General features: G+C 41.8%; 1 protein-coding gene across 9 annotated transcripts in view; it reads right to left on the reverse strand.

Annotated features, from left to right (window-relative positions):
* snx14 (sorting nexin 14) overlaps nucleotides 1–16,505 on the reverse strand; it is a 143,110-nt gene that overhangs the window by 104,841 nt on the left and 21,764 nt on the right. For all 9 annotated transcript variants that reach the window (XR_012099682.1, XM_073051693.1, XM_073051698.1 and 6 more), the window contains exons 5-7: nucleotides 9,866–9,909; nucleotides 4,432–4,519; nucleotides 1,829–1,913 (exon numbers count right to left, since the gene is read on the reverse strand). Coding sequence is in view for 8 of the 9 variants with exons in the window: in XM_073051693.1 (XP_072907794.1) it covers nucleotides 1,829–1,913; nucleotides 4,432–4,519; nucleotides 9,866–9,909 (217 nt within the window). In the remaining variant the exon portion in view is untranslated. The remainder of the gene's footprint in view (nucleotides 1–1,828; nucleotides 1,914–4,431; nucleotides 4,520–9,865; nucleotides 9,910–16,505) is intronic.

Genomic DNA, 16,505 nt, shown 5'->3' on the forward strand with positions numbered 1-16,505 from the left:
GAGTTTGAGGGATGAACTGTGCTGGTGCACTGCAGATTCAATGCAGATGGAGTGAGCCATTTGGAGGGGAGAGGTTGAGGCAGAGGAGTTCCGATGCCCATACAACTGGCCCAGGTGTGAAGTTGGATCACTCTGCATGCTGAGCTGGTCTGGAGAAATCGAGAGTGGCTTCGGGCTGGGGGGCAAAATCTGGCCCTGAAGCAAGTTGCTGGGCGGTGTGGTCTAGGCCTAGAGCAAGCAGCTGTAGCAGTGCCCAATCCTAGTGTGAGGTACCATACGCTGTTTGGACAATTTAAACACTGGCCCAGATAGACTGGAAAGACAGGTTGCTGGGATCAGAGGCAAGAGTGGATTTCACTCGCTCTCCCACGATGTTCACTCCTCTCTCCACGGTGCTGAGGCTGCTGTGCACTGTGCCCACTAATACCAAGACTTTGGGCCTACTTGGGCTTCTCCAGGGTTCAGATCAAAGGACTTGTTTTTGGTTTGGAATGTTGGTGATCACTTCTATTGTTTGAATGATTTGTGGTTTCTCCCCTTTCTCTGTGCATTGGGTGCTGATCTTTTTTATTAATTCGGTTCTTTCCATTTTCTTACTTTGTGGCTGCCTGTAATCAGACAAATCTTGAGGCTGTATAATTTATATGCTCTTTGATAATAAATGAACTTTGAATCTTTGAAGTATTAATTTGAAATAGAATTTATTCTTGCATACGGAGAGCAGAAGATCTGACCATGATTTTATAATTTCTTAGGTTTTTCTTCTTGCTGACTTAACGCACATTATTTCTTCAGCTAAACATTAATAAAAATAAGTAACCGCAATGCTTAGACATCCATAACCATTCCCTATGCCAATAATTGTTGGAAATCTTATCCTTTCAAAAATGTTTGAAATCCCAATACTGATGAAAATTGTAATATAACAAGGCACAACTAAGACACGGATATTTCAAAGAATAGTTTTCTGGGCTAGTCTCTAATGTCAAGCGGCTTCCTACAGGTCTGGGCTAACAGTCTAAAGATTCCAGTTCAAAGCCTGGTTCAGTAAGTAGAGTATTTCGTAAAATAACAGCTAGTCTGTTATGATAACTATGAAACACTGCTTGACTGTCACTTACACCATGTCTGGTTCACTCATGCCCTTCAGGCAAGAAAATCTGGCGTCCTTACCTAGTGTGGCCTGTATGTGATTACAGGCCCACTACAGTACAGTTAACTGAACTGGCTTCTGGAAAGCTGAGAAAGCCTACAACTTCAGGCCTATTAGAGACCAGCAATAACTGCTTGCCCTACCAGTGATACACACATTACTAAAAATGTGGATAAATTAAACAGCAGATCTGTCATCATCATGTCATTGCTTTTGAGAGCTCATTGCCTGTTATGTTTCCTCTACTGCAACAGTGACTACACTGGACTTACGGCAGGCCATTACTCTTACACCTTTCAAAGGGACACAAGTATTTTTCATTTGGTCTCATAAGCTTCAACTCTGCTGAATCACTGCCTCTATGGCTAATTCAAATTACAAACTATAGACAAATCAGCACTAAAACAGCAGTTCGGATTGCTACAGGGTAAAGGAGATAGGAAACAAGGTGCAGTAACGTCATGCCAGACCACAGGAAGGTCACAGGGACTGTGTAATGCAAGCTTGAACTATACAAAATTCACTTGAAGCTTCCCAAAAGAAATGACTAGAGGAACATTATGCCTTAGAATGGAAGGACATAATGTTCCTGTGCTCTTTGTAAATTTTTGCATGCGCTTATCATCTGTATTTTTACTTAGTGACTTTTTTCGACCATATATGTACTTTTAATACCTTTTTGCCTTGCTTTTGAAATGACCTCAATATGCTTCACTGCCGCATTTAATAATTTCCGGTTTACAAGGACTGGAACATCAATCTAACACAAAAAGAGAATTTTATTATCAATTAAGCAGCTTAAAATGCTGGATTAACCAAACATTAATAGTATTGAAGTTATTTATTTTTATTTACTTATTTAGAGATACAACACAGAACAAGTCCTTCTGGTACAACAAGCCACACTGCCCAGCAACCCATCTATTTAACCCGGGCCTAATCACAGGACAACTTGCAATGATCAATTCACCAAATAACCGGGAAGAAACCAGAGCACCGGGAGGAAACCCATGAGATCACAGAGAGGATATACTCCTGTTTAAAAACAGGAATTGAATTCTGAACGCCAGCACCCCGAGCTGTAATTGCATTGGGCTAACCGCTATGTTACCATGGTGATCCGGTAAAAGTTGTACAGCTCATGATCCAGTTCGGAATTCACTGTAAAAATCAATCAGACTTTGCTTCACTCTGTTTGACAAACCTAACAGGTTTCAGTTTTTACCGTAAGAGGATTTGTACCGGGAACGTCAGATTGCCCAAGTACATGAGACATTGTGACTGGCTGAGGGAATACTCTAAGCCTAGGCTCCTTCGGAGTGACAGGAAGCTTGAAACGAGCTAGCTCAAAACCTTTATTTGCTATTTGATTGGCAGCAACTTTTGGTACAGTTCTAACTCCTACTGGCTTGTCTGCTTTTCATGTTCAGTTCCCAATTCGTGGGCTTTTTAAAGATATATGTTAAATTCTAGCTTAAGACTTTAATTTTTTCCTACCTCTATCTCATTCTTTAAAAGCCTGCTTAACATGCAAATTTCAATTCTCCTCAATCAAATTTCTGCCATTTCCATTATCTTCGATGTCAGACAATGCCATGCAGTCTGTGGGAGGAATGGCTGCTCCTTCCTGTTGTAAATATACTCTTTGACAACGTGAACACAGAAGCTCTCAGGGAGCTCTGAACAGGAGACCGAACCTCCATTCAGCTGCATACATACAGGGATTATGGCAAGAAGGCAGGTGTATGGCGTTGAGTGGGATCTGGTATCAGCCATGGTGGAATGGCAGAGCAGACTCGATGGGCTGAATGGCCTGATTCTGTTCCCATGTCTTATGGTCTTAAATAGGAAACAGTCTGTTTCGGCCTCAGACAATCTGCTTACAGTCAGTGAGAACACAAAAGAAATGTCTGTTTATCCAGTTATGCAGGTCAGGCAAACAGGAAAATGATTCAGCATCCACAGTGGGTTTGAGAATGGTGGTGGTGAGCTGGATGTGAGGATTCAAGTAGATAGATAGATAGATAGATACTTTATTCATCCCCATGGGGAAATTCAACTTTTTTTCCAATGTCCCATACACTTGTTGTAGCAAAACTACTTACATACAATACTTAACTCAGTAAAAAAAATATGATATGCATCTAAATCACTATCTCAAAAAGCATTAATAATAGCTTTTAAAAAGTAGCCACTGAGGGGCAGCACAGGGATGGAAAACAAGAGGGAAAGCAGACTGCAGAAGCTGTATTCGAAAACTTAACGAGCGCCTCCAGCAGATGCTGCTGATGGAAAAACCAGAGATATACATCCTGACACCTTCACAGCCTTGTTTGGTTGAACATAAAAATCCATAATGAAAACCATCAATCATTCCCAGGCAGGGCTTGTAGGAACACAGAGATAGTCAACGCAGAGATTGGTTTCCAAGTTTAAAGTACAAATTATGCAAACAAAACAAACTGCAGGAATAGAGAGGTGGGCAGCTCCAGTGACTGAGAAAGCCCCAGCATGGTGATAGCTGAAGTCAGCAGACAGGTACAGGTGCAGTATCTTCACAGCCGCCTGCGGCAAAGAATCCTCACCTCCATTCTAAATGGGTGTCCCTCTATTCTGAGGCTGTGCCTTCTGGTCCAATGCCCCCCAACACAAGAAACATCCTCCATCGATGCCTTTCGATATTCGATTGGTTTCAATAAGATCCCTCCTCATTTTACTGAATTCCAGTGAGTAGAGGCCCAGAGTCATCAAATGCTCCTCATATGACAAGCCTTTCAATCCCAGAATCATTTTAATAAACCTCCAAACCCTCTCCAATGTCAGCACATCCTTTCTTAGATAAGGGGCCCAAAACTGCTCACAATACTCCAAGTGAGGCCTCACCAGCGCCTTGTAAAGCCTCAACATTACAACCTAGCTTTTATATTCCATAGCGATATTTGGGTCAATAGCCATGGGCTAGGTTTCTCATACATTGAAACTGCTCAGAATGTTCTGCTTATCATAATCATCATCCTCTCAGCGTTTTAGGAACAGCTTCTTCCATCTGCCATTAGGTTTCCAAGTGGCCCATAATCACCACCTCACTTTTCACTCTCCTCTTGCACAGCTTTTTATATTCCTACAGTCAGGGAGACCCTTTCCACATTTGATTTCTGCCTAGTGAGTGGGAGAAAGTCTCCAGGTGTCATTCTACTGCCACAAGGAATCCATGTTTCCCTTTATCCTTTGACACACTTCCCAAATAATTATCCTTTGTCATGAGTTTTCCTTCTTACCTTCTGAGTTCTCCGGACTAAAACAGCTGCAAAAAAGCGTAACGTTACTCTGAGTTCATCAATAAAGGCTTCGTCATCAGTTACGTCCCTGCAAAATCAACAAAAAGGGTTCAATTAACACAAATGCTCCTTTGAATTAGATATTAGTCAACAGAGTAATCGCTCAATGACATCCATGAGAAACTGGTGAAATGAATCCAATACTGGGTCAGTCGCAGGATTAAATGTCAGTACGCTTATTCGCAACTGGAAGCCCGAGGAGCCAAAGCAGAGAACCTTTGCTTCTTGCAGAATACATCAATGATTTAGAGATAGATGGGGGCATTATAAAGACTTAAGATGATACAATAATGGATGCCATTAGTTTATTTATTTTTATTGTATTTAGAGATACAGCATAGAGCCTTCCGGGCCTTCAAGTTACACTGCCAACCTATTTAACACTAGTCTAGTCACAGGACAATTTACAATGACCACATGGGAAGGAATGTACAAACTTGCATGGAGAGGACACCAAAACTGAACTCTGAACTGAGCTGTAACAGCATTGTGCTAACCACTAGGCTGAATTTTGTGACAGCGAGTTGTGTCACTGGTGATAGCGACGCTGGCTGATACAAAAGTTCTTTATTCAAAATGATACAAGCAGGCATTCTCCTGAAGACTCCCACTAGAGGCTCCCTACACTCATAGAACCAGGATTTTAAAATCAAAAGTTTTAATCAGGTGATTCAATATCATTTCAATATGTTATCTATTTCAATATTTTGTGAATGACAAATGGTGCCACGGAGTTACATCTTTACAATGGAAACACACTATAAATGGCAGGACACCTCTGAATGTTCAGACACTTTGTTGGGACAAAATAATTCAAGTGGATGGTCTAACAGCTTGAGGGCAGAGAACTTAAACACCCAATATTAGACTAACTCCAAGTACACAAATATCCAAACTATTGATAGATGGGCAATGTGCCTGTGACCATGTTTGATTCACTAAGTTACAATATCAATCCGGTATGGATGCTTCCTTGATATCAGTTCCAATGATGCAAAATCTCTTAGTTGGTGTTGCCTGGCCAATTAACATAACACAATTGTTCTGTATTTCACTGAGGCACAAGAGAACCTCCTGATCACTTACATCACTTTCCAAACCACATCTCTTGAGCAGCCATACTCAAGAGGAGGCACAATGGAAGGAAAGATGGAAGAGCAGATTATTAGTTAAATGGTAAAAAAAATTGCAGCATGCTGCTGTGCAGAGGAACTTGGGAGTGCTTGTGCATGAATCACAGAAGGTTGGTTTGCAGGTGCAGTGGGCTATCAAGACAAATTGAATGTTGGCCTTCATTGCAAGAGGGATTTAATTTAAGAGCAGGGAGGTCATGCTGCAACTGTACGGGGTACTGATGAGGCCGCATCTGGAGTAGTGCGTGCAGTTCTGGTCTCCTTACTTGAGGAAGGATATACTGGCTTTGGAGGCAGTGCAGAGGAGGTTCACCAGGTTGATTCCAGAGATGAGGGGCTTAGACTATGAGGAGAGATTGAGTCACCTGGGACTGTACTCGCTGGAATTCAGAAGAATGAGAGATCTTATAGAAACATGTAAAATTATGAAAGGGATACATAAGATAGGGGCAGGGAAGTAGTTTCCACTGGTAGGTGAGAATAGAACTAGGGGACATAGCCTCAAGATTCAGGGAGTAGATTTAGGATGGAGGTGAGGAGGAAATGCTTTTCCCCAGAGGGTGGTGAATCTGTGGAATTCCTTGCCAAATGAAGCAGTGGAGGCTACCTCAGTAAATATATTTAAGACTTGCATAGTACAGGAATTAAGGGTTATGGGGGAAAGGCAGGTAGGTGGAGATGACTCCATGGCCAAATCAGCCATGATCTTATTGAAAGGCAGAGCAGGCTCAACAGGCCAGATGGCCTACTACTGCTCCTATTTCTTACGCTCATACGCCTACTGGTGCTTTAGAAGGAGTACTCTTTATTTACAAATTCAAAACTGATGACTGCTTGCAATTTAAATTAAGAACTGTAGTTTTCCTTTGAATCAATGCCTAGTATAATTCACACCTTGCAACTATGCTCAATAAATAACTAGGAAAGGGGCTACAAATCGAACAGAGTTTCATATGTATTTAAAAAATATCACAGGAGCATTTAAAAAAGATTTTTGAAAAATCAAGTCACTTCCAATGCTTCACAATGAAATTGTTATCTGGACTTGTACGTCAAGCATGGACCATCTACAGTAGGTACCTCAGAGCCCTACAACAACTCCACTAAAGATCCTTATTATTGAGGATCAGCTACAGGACAGACACACTAATGCCAGTGTACTGGAGGAGGCCAACATGAACAGCATCTCCACCACGATAAAGCAACACCAACTCCGACGGATCGGTCGTGTCATTCAGATGCCCAACTCTCGTCTCCCCCCACAGATGCTTTACTCCCAGCTGAAGGAAGGTCAGTCAGCTTCAAAGATAACATCAAAATCTGCCTGAAGAGATTCAACATTCAACATCTTAAAAACAGGAATACATTGCACTCAGTAGATACACCTGAAGGAAATCTGTTCTGTGCCTACACGAGAGCAACCTCTGCTATACAGCAGAGAACAAGTGGCAGCTGTGAGAAGAGGAACTGAACAACTACTAACCACAGCCACCCCTTACTCTTGCCCACTCTGCACCAAAATATCTGGATCCTGGATCGGCCTCCACAGCCGCCTGAGGACCCACCAATGGACAACCTTAGAACATCATACTGGCTCGAGTGATCATACTACTACAATCTGCCTACTAAGCTGACTGTGCTGTGCAGAGGATCAAACTTCCAAAAGGTTGGCATAGCTCACTCATACGTGTGAACTTGCTGCAGTCCACGTGGCTCATTCCCACAGCAGGTTTCAGTCTTTGCCAATTCACCTTTTGGATACCACTCCTGCCATTGTTTTGGTTAACATTTATTTCTTCTTGGAAACCCTTCAGACATTCTGATTATAACATGCAGTCAAAGTTAACTGGGCTATGGGTAAGCCTAGGTAGTTCTAAGGTAAGAACATATTCAGCACAGCTTTGTGGGCCGAAGGACCTGTTTTGTGCTGTAGGTTTCCTGTGTTTCTTTATGTTTAACAGAACACAAGGCTCTCCAAAGAAAGTGATTCAAAATTCAGCTTGTGATGGAGATCAGAGACCTTTCACCTTAACAGAACACAAGGCTCTCCAAAGAAAGTGATTCAAAATTCAGCTTGTGATGGAGATCAGAGAAAAGAGACCTTTCACCTTAACAGAACACAAGGCTCTCCAAAGAAAGTGATTCAAAATTCAGCTTGTGATGGACATCAGAGAAAAGTGAAATCTCACCTTAACACTCTCTTGGAAATGTGCCTGTTTACCAACTAGAAAGATTGTTGGCTTCATTAACGATATCCTCCTATAGCCTGATGTAACTATAATGATGTATACTCAGTCATCTATTTTTGTCTTAAGATGTCAGAAACCAAGAAAGTTCCTTCTTTGGGATTAATAGAAAAACTAATCTTAGGTGATATCCAGCAAAGTCTGTCAGAGGAGACAAATCAACTGGGTGGGGAATCAGCGATAAGCTATCTGCAGAGACAAACCAGATGAACTGATGTTTACATACAAGCAAGTGCACAACAGGGGTACACAAGGACCAAGGATCAACTTTATTTGCCATATACATTTACATGTATTAGGAATTTGCTGATGGTGTGTTGATCAGGGTGTGAACTGCAACATAAAACAACATTCAACAATTATAAAGAATAAAGAATTGTATGAAACTAAAGTGAGAGGTTAAAGTACTGATAGGGAATAAACTGTGCATAAATACCAGCATGTGTTTACAATGTAAAGAGCATTATAAAAAGTGGTTTAAAGTGTAATAGATTGGGGGGGGGGGGGGGGCTAACTAGAATAGTTAAGCAGATTAACTGCCCGGGGGAAGAAACTTCTAAAACGGCATTAAATTTAATTTTGTCTCAATAGCCCTACAGCGCCTTCCAGAAGGGAGGTTTGGCAAAAAGCAGTTTGCAGAGTGGGTAGTGCCTGCAAGTAGGGGAAGTCTGAACGTAACTGCTTTGTTTAATTACTGACTGCACGTTTGCAATCTAAAAAATGGAAATGTAGTTTGAAATGCAAATCTTTTTAACTTTCTGCACTGATTTAAAGGACCAATGGATCACCGGTTCGATAAGATTGTTAACCTCACAATTTACCTGTTCACAGCCCTTACACCGTACCGGCTGCCTGCACTGCATTTTCTCTGCAATTCTGACACAAGGTTCTGTATCCTGTCATTGCTTTCTCTTGTACCACCTCAACGCACTGACGCAAAAGTCTTTCACTCTACCTCCGTACACATGACATAATAAGCCAAGTTAACTTTAAATGATCTGCTTGAACCAAGTTTGAGATCCCTTCTCATTTAGATCATTCTATAATAAATTAAAGTTGTCAGCTGGACATCAGCTAATTATGACTTTTCCAATTTAGCCATCATCAGACTTCATTTCTGAGCCTTCACCAAAGAATTCTAGCACACATCAGGCTCCTAAATTAACAATCAACATCAAAAACACCCAATACACAGTACTGTGCAAAAGTCTTAGCACAGATTGCAGAGTACTGTAGTAATGAGTTGCATGATACTGCTGCAACAAAAAAAGAACTAATTTCATGACATGTGAGTAATGATAAACCTGATTCTGATATGGGTGTCTACTGTGGACTGAGTGGGAAGGGGGAAGGTAGAGGAAGCACCAGAAAGACTTCCTGTAATGACCAATAAACCGGTTGTTTGGAATCAAATGACCTTGTCTGGTGTCTCAAGGCTGGGTGTGTCTACACTTGCGCCACCCCCTGCCCCGGCACTCCTTCTCTGCCACCTGTTCCACACCCACCCTCACCATTCCCAACATCCTTTGCTCCTGCCAGATTTACAAACTCGCTCTCCGCTCCACGTTGACAAATACAATACTGTGCAAAAGCCTTAGGTGCCGTAGCTATATGCGCCTAAAGCTTTTGCACAGTACTGTATTTCAAAAATGAACCATGACCGAAATTGAAAGCTTGATAGAATTTGAACCATTAAAATCAGAACCCGTTTATTCTCAAAAATCAAGCAAAATACAAATGAAATAGAAGTAGAAACTGCTGAAGATATCCAGCATATCAAACAGTATCTGCAGAAAAATCCAACAGATTTTTCTGCTTGAAAATCTTGCATTGTAAATTTCATCTAATGTCAGATCTTGAACCCGAGTCCTCTTGTCTCGTCCCACAGATGCTACCTGACTGGCAAAGTATCTCCAGCATTTTCTATTCTTATCTCAGATTTCCAGCACCTGCAACATTTTATCTTTAGATATTAAGAAGGGACCCGATTCTTACCTATACCATGGGTGCACAAAGTTTTCAATCACCAGCTCCAGAATCTGCAGAAGGTAAAATTCTATGGTTAGTACAAAACCAATTTGTCTAGACACACATTTCCTTCTGCACCTCTCAAAAATGCTTTTGGGTATGACCTGACTAGCCTAATGTAAAAAGTACTTACCCCCCCCAGTTCTTCATGAGAGGCGGGTGTCACTGGCAAGTAAAATACGAATGACCCACCCAGAAATGCCCTTGGAAAGATGGTGGTGAGATACAACATACCATCTATTCAGCAATGAAGGCACTGCAACGTATTTCCAACCCAAGACAGTATTCAATTAGAGAACTCGAGAGATGGCTTTCCGATATCCTTGTCACTTAGATATTTCGAAGGCATCTCTGAGGGAAACCTGACCGCAGTTATTTTGTAGATGGTTCTCATTGCAGTCTATAGATACACAGCCAGGTAGCCAGGATTCCCTTTGTTTAGTGAGACATTATATCAGTTAATTGGGGCAGGAGGCAGCTACCAGACAGGTACTAACTAGTGACAGTCATGCTCACTTGTGTGGTCATTGGACACTACACCGTATTTAGAATGAACAGTTTTTAAATAGTGTCAGTTGTACATTTGAGTTCAAAACCCAGTGACTTTTGTATGGATGGTTGGTGAGAAATATGCAGTAGGACAATTCAGAACTGTTTGCTCACTGTGGTTTCAAGCATTCAGGCTTGGAGATGCATGAAACGCCTGGGAGTGAAAATGAAATAATTTCACTACTTCAGCAAGTTAGGAATTACAAAAATTTGAAGGTATTGACAATCATCTTGAATGTAACAATCAAAATGAAGAATTGGAGGATACAATCGTCAAAGCATTGTAAGTAGGCAATCCATTACCGGTGTCTGTGCTGATTTGTTCCTTACTTTCAATGAAAACAACAATGCAACAAATACTGGGTGAATTCCTCTGTCGATGACTGGTAGTGTTCCAATTTGTACTACTATCCATTTAAATACATAATTTATTACTCAGTCTGTCTTTTTTCTTACACCTTTTTAACTATTTCCATGAAACTTCAGCTAATTGGGGCAGCCCACTTAATTGACCCAAAATGTACTGGTCCCAATGTGTCCCAAATATTGTGTTTGGTTGTGTTGGTGTGCACGCTATATGTATACAAAGTCTGTCAAAATAAACTTTATTCATAATAAAAATTATTTATACAAATAAACCATACACTGACTTTCATTTTTACATTCACAGTCAATTCATTACATAGTGTTCTGTTACATTCCTTAAAACCAACGGGACTGTTGCAACTCATGTGGCCCCCTGGGGTAGTACACTACTACATGTAACTGAAGGACTTCCTCAACCAACCTACCCCTCTCCGTGTCCAGTTGTGGAAGAACCCATACAGTGGGCCTCCCGCACTGAGGTGGCTGCACCAAGCTTCAGTGCATGCCTCAGCCCATACTCCGGCAGCCTAGAATGTGCCAGTTGGCAGTACTTTTTCCATGGACATCTCAGTCTGCTGGGAGAACACCAGGTTTTGGGCAGAGCAAGAGGCGTCTTTCACAGAGTTGAAGATCTGTCATAAACACTTGAAGCTCATCTGTGTGTGTGTGTGTGTGTGTTCCTGGGAACAGCCTGTAGTTCAGAGTCCTCTGTCATGCAGTTGCTCAAGATAAACCGGACACATCTTTCTCCACACCTTCTTCACACACAGTACTCTCCATCGTCATTCCATTGGTGGAGCAAATTAATGTTTGGACAGGGCACTGAATTGGATGTTCTCTGATGTTGATGAAGCTTTGAGACTGAGGAGGGTATCAGGCTTCCTCTTGCTGCCACAGCAGACTCAGTTAGGTTACTAATGAACACTGAATCCCCTCACCAATCCTCTCCAGACTGTGTTTCCCCAAGCTAAATGTCAAGTGGTTAGATTCTTCCACCGGGAATGGTAACCGCAGGGCATTGACATGAGACTGTCTCCTTACCAGCTTACTCCTGTCTACTCATTTTCTGAAAAGTTGAGAACAAAACCAAACCTTTCATGAAACTCCCCACTTCTGTTGCTACAAGAGGGCGGACCAGTGATGAGGAAGCTGAAGAAGCCAAGAGACTGGAGCAAAATCAAACTGCTGGAAGACTCAAAGTGCAAAATTCAAAGTAAATTTATTATCAAAAAGTATGTATCATTAAGTATTACCCCAAGATTCATTTTCTTGCAGGCATTCACTGCAAATACAAAGTGCATAATATGAACAAACAACCAATGTGCAAAAGACAACAAATTGTGCAAATGCAACAAAGAAAAAAAATGACAATAATAAATAAACAAGTACTGAAAACAAGAGCTGTAGTGTCCTTGACAGTGTGTCCATAGGTCGTGGTATCAGTTCAGTGTTGGGGTGAGTGAAGTTATCCACGCCGGTTCAAGAGTCTGACAGTTGAGGGGTAATAACTATTCTTGAACCTGGTGGTGTGGCTTCCGTACCTCCACCCTGATGGCAGCAGCAAGAAGAAAGCAATCTGTGGAGGCAGAAGGTAAGGCCTTGCACTCAGACCCAAGAGACCCCATGAAGAATTCCTGCAATGATGTCCTGGAGCTGGCAACAAATCCCCCAATATGCAGGACACACCCACAACATGTAGAAAGCCACACTGAGAATTGAGCCATCTTCCATGGCTAAATACTGTTTTGATGTTAAGAATAGCAGTGATGTGCAGTCAGAAAAGACAGTACCTGCTTATGAAAAGAATGACTCTGAAGTGTGTTGATTGTTTAATGGTTTACAATGTACAATATATATTTTATACCTGCAGTTTCTGGTTGAGACAATATTATGTAACTACAATATTACCCTATAACAACAAAGCTAAAGCAGCTAGAGGCAGTGATCAAATTTGCACCTGATGCACATCCAGGTCTCAGTAATACCACCTTCCCTCCTTCCTTCAATTGCAATCAGATCACACATATGCAGTGAGGATCCTGGATTAAAATGCCATCTTTATATATGCCAAGAAACCTATGGGAACAGTAAAATCTACTGCTGCTTGCAGCATGACTACAAGTCATTGGCAAGCAGAACTAAAGGCCTGGTCTATTGAAGTCTTGCAGGTAACTTTGGATGTTATTCCTTTCTCTCACCCCACTTTAAACCCTTGATAAGCTTCCTTCAGTTAATGTGGCATTGCTCTGTTGGCAAAAAATGAAATCAAATCATTAGAAATCACAGCATGTGCACTTTCAACATTGTGTGTCAGACAGAGTTGTCAGCAGCACTGGGGCTCCACAGGGGACTGTCCTGTCTTCCTTTCTCTTCACCATCTACACCTTGGACTTCAACTACAACACAGAGTCTTGCCATCTTCAGAAGTTTTCTGATGACTCTGCCATAGTTGGATACATCAGCAAGGGAGATGAGGCTGAGTACAGGGCTATGGTGGGAAACTTTGTCACATGGTGCGAGCAGAATCATCTGCAGCTTAATGTGAAAAAAACTAAGGAGCTGGTGGTGGACCTGAGGAGGGCTAAGGCACCGGTGACCCCTGTTTCCATCCAAGGAGTCAGTGCGGACATGGTGGAGGATTACAAATACCTGGGGATACGAATGGACAATAAACTGGACTGGTCAAAGAACACTGAGGCTGTCTACAAGAAGGGTCAGAGCCGTCTCTATTTCCTGAGGAGACTGAGGTCCTTTAACATCTGCCGGACGATGCTGAGGATGTTCTACGAGTCTGTGGTGGCCAGTGCTATCATGTTTGCTGTTGTGTGCTGGGGCAGCAGGCTGAGGGTAGCAGACACCAACAGAATCAACAATCTCATTCGTAAGGCCAGTGATGTTGTGGGGGTGGAACTGGACTCTCTGACGGTGGTGTCTGAAAAGAGGATGCTGTCCAAGTTGCATGCCATCTTGGACAATGACTCCCATCCACTCCATAATGTACTGGTTCGGCACAGGAGTACATTCAGCCAGAGACTCATTCCACCGAGATGTAACACTGAGCGTCATAGGAAGTCATTCCTATCTGTGGCCATCAAACTTTACAACTCCTCCCTCGGAGTGTCAGACACCCTGAGCCAATAGGCTGGGCCTGGACTTATCTCCACTTGCATGATTACCGTAGATTTCGCACTACAGAGCGCACCTGATTAAAAGCCGCTGGCTCTAATTTTAGAAAGAAAATCAATTTTGTACTTGTACAAGCCGCACCGGATTTTAGGCCGCAGGTGTCCCACGTTGTAATATGAAATATTTACACAGAAAGATATTACACGTGAGGATTTTTTAACTTTTAATTAAATCCATATGGTAACATAAACAAATACATATTGCAAATGCTTTTTTTCGAACCGTGCCTCTAACACGGCTACTTTTAAATATACATACGTATCGGTAACACACAAATTACGTTGCGTATACATTCCAATATCTCCTAACGACTGGTAAAAAAATATATACTGCAGCCTACCAGGAAAAGTTATTGATCGCCTTTAACTTAAAAGCAGTGTTTCGCGCGGGTCTAATGCCCCCACCTTCCCGTTTATCGCAAACCGGTATTTCCCACAAGACGCGGCAAAACCGGATGTGACGTCATAGTATCCCGGGATGTAGTACTTCTAACTTTAACTAGAAAATACTAACAAATGAATTACTAAGCGAAAATATTATAAACTAAATAACTGCCATAAAGGCAGCACAATGCTTTTCTTCGAGTGTTTTCCATGTTGATGAGGGTGAGTACAAATGACTGATTTACAATAATTTAATTGTGAAAGTGCGCTTGATTTATCGTACAATTTCATTGGACCTCTGTGAACTACTCATCAATTTTATTGGTCTACTGTTACGAGGCAAAATGTTTTTGGCAGCATGAAAAAAAATCATGCATTAGCCGCACCGTAGTAAAAGCCGCAGTGTTCAAAGCTGTTCAAAATGTGGGAAAAAAGTAGCGGCTTATAATCCGACATCTACGGTAACTTATTATTATTTAATTATTTATGGTTTTATATTGCTATATTTCTTCACTATTCTTGGTTGGTGCGGCTGTAAAGAAACCCAATTTCCCTCGGGATCAATAAAGTATGTCTGTCTGTCTGTCTGTCTTAGAAAGAGGTGACATGGGGTCAGAAGTTGTTGAATCGTTGTGGATAGAGCTAAGGAACTGCAAGGGTAAAAAAACCCTGATGGGAGCGGTTTACTGAGTCCCAAACAGTAGTGAGTAGCAGTCTACAAGTTACAACAGGAAATAGAAAATGCAGGAGAGGGGGCAATGTTACAATAGTCATGGGAGATTTCAATACGCAAGTAAATTGGGAAAATCAGGTTATTGCTGGACTCCAAAAGGGCTAATTTCTTGAATGCCTATGAGATGGCTTAATAGAGCAGCTCGTGGCTGAGACCACTAGGGAATCAGCTATTCTGGATTGGGTGTTGTGCAATGAACCGGAATTGATTAGAGAGCTTAAGGTTAAAGAACCCTTGGGGGCAGGCAATTATAATATGATCAAATTCAGCCTGAAATTTGAGAAGGATAAGCTAAGGTCAGATGTCTCAGTATTACAGTGGGGTAAAGAGCACCGGCAGGGGTGACAGAAGAGCAGCAATGGCTCAGATATATACATCCCAGGGAGGAAGAAGTATTCTAAAGGTAAGATGACACTACTGTGGCTAACAAATCAAAGCCAACAAAAAGCCAAAGAGAAGGCATATGATAGAACAAAAATTAGTGAGAACTTGGGAGGATTGGGGAGCATTTAAAAACCAACAGAAGGCAACTAAAAATGTCATTAAGAAGGTAAAGATGGAATACAAAAGTAAGCTAGCCAATAATATTAAACAGGATACCAAACATTTCTTCAGAATCTTAAAGTGTAAAAGAGAGGAACGAATGGATATCGGACTGTGAAAAATGATGCTGGAGAGGTAGTAATGGGGGACAAGGAAATGGCAAATGAACTGAATAAGTATTTTGCATCATTATTCACTGTGGAAGACACTAGCAGTATGGTGGAAGTTCCAGGTGTCAGGGTCATGGAAACATAGAAAACCTACAGCACAATATAGGCCCTTCGGCCCACAATGCTGTGCCTAACATGTACTTACTTGAGAAATTACCAAGGGTTACCCATAGCCCTCTATTTTTCTATGTTCCATCTACTGTATCTATCCAGGAGTCTCTTAAAGACCTTATCGTATCCGCCTCCACCACCATTGTCAGCAGCCCATTCCACGCACTCGCCAGTCTCTGTGTAAAAAACCTCCTCTGTACCTACCTCCAAGCACCTTTAAAACTGTGCCCTCTCGTGATAGCCATTTCAGCCCTGGGAAAAAGCCTCTGACTATCCACACAATAATCATGAAGTGTGTGTGAAGTTACCATTTCTAGGGAGAAAGTTCTTGGGTTCTGTAAGTAGATAAATCACTTGGACCAGATGGTGCACACACACCCCAAGGTTCTGAAAGAGGCAGCTGAAGAGATTGTGGAGGAATTAGTATTGAACTTTCAAGAATCACTAGATTCTGGAATGGTTCCGGATGACTGGAAAATTGCAAATGTCAATTCACTCTTCAAGAAGGGAGAGAGGCAGAAGAAAGAAAAACTATAGGCCAGTTAGTCTGACCTCAGTGGTTGGGA

This window comes from Hemitrygon akajei, chromosome 7, assembly GCF_048418815.1.
Source record: "Hemitrygon akajei chromosome 7, sHemAka1.3, whole genome shotgun sequence".
Lineage (NCBI taxonomy): Eukaryota > Metazoa > Chordata > Chondrichthyes > Myliobatiformes > Dasyatidae > Hemitrygon > Hemitrygon akajei.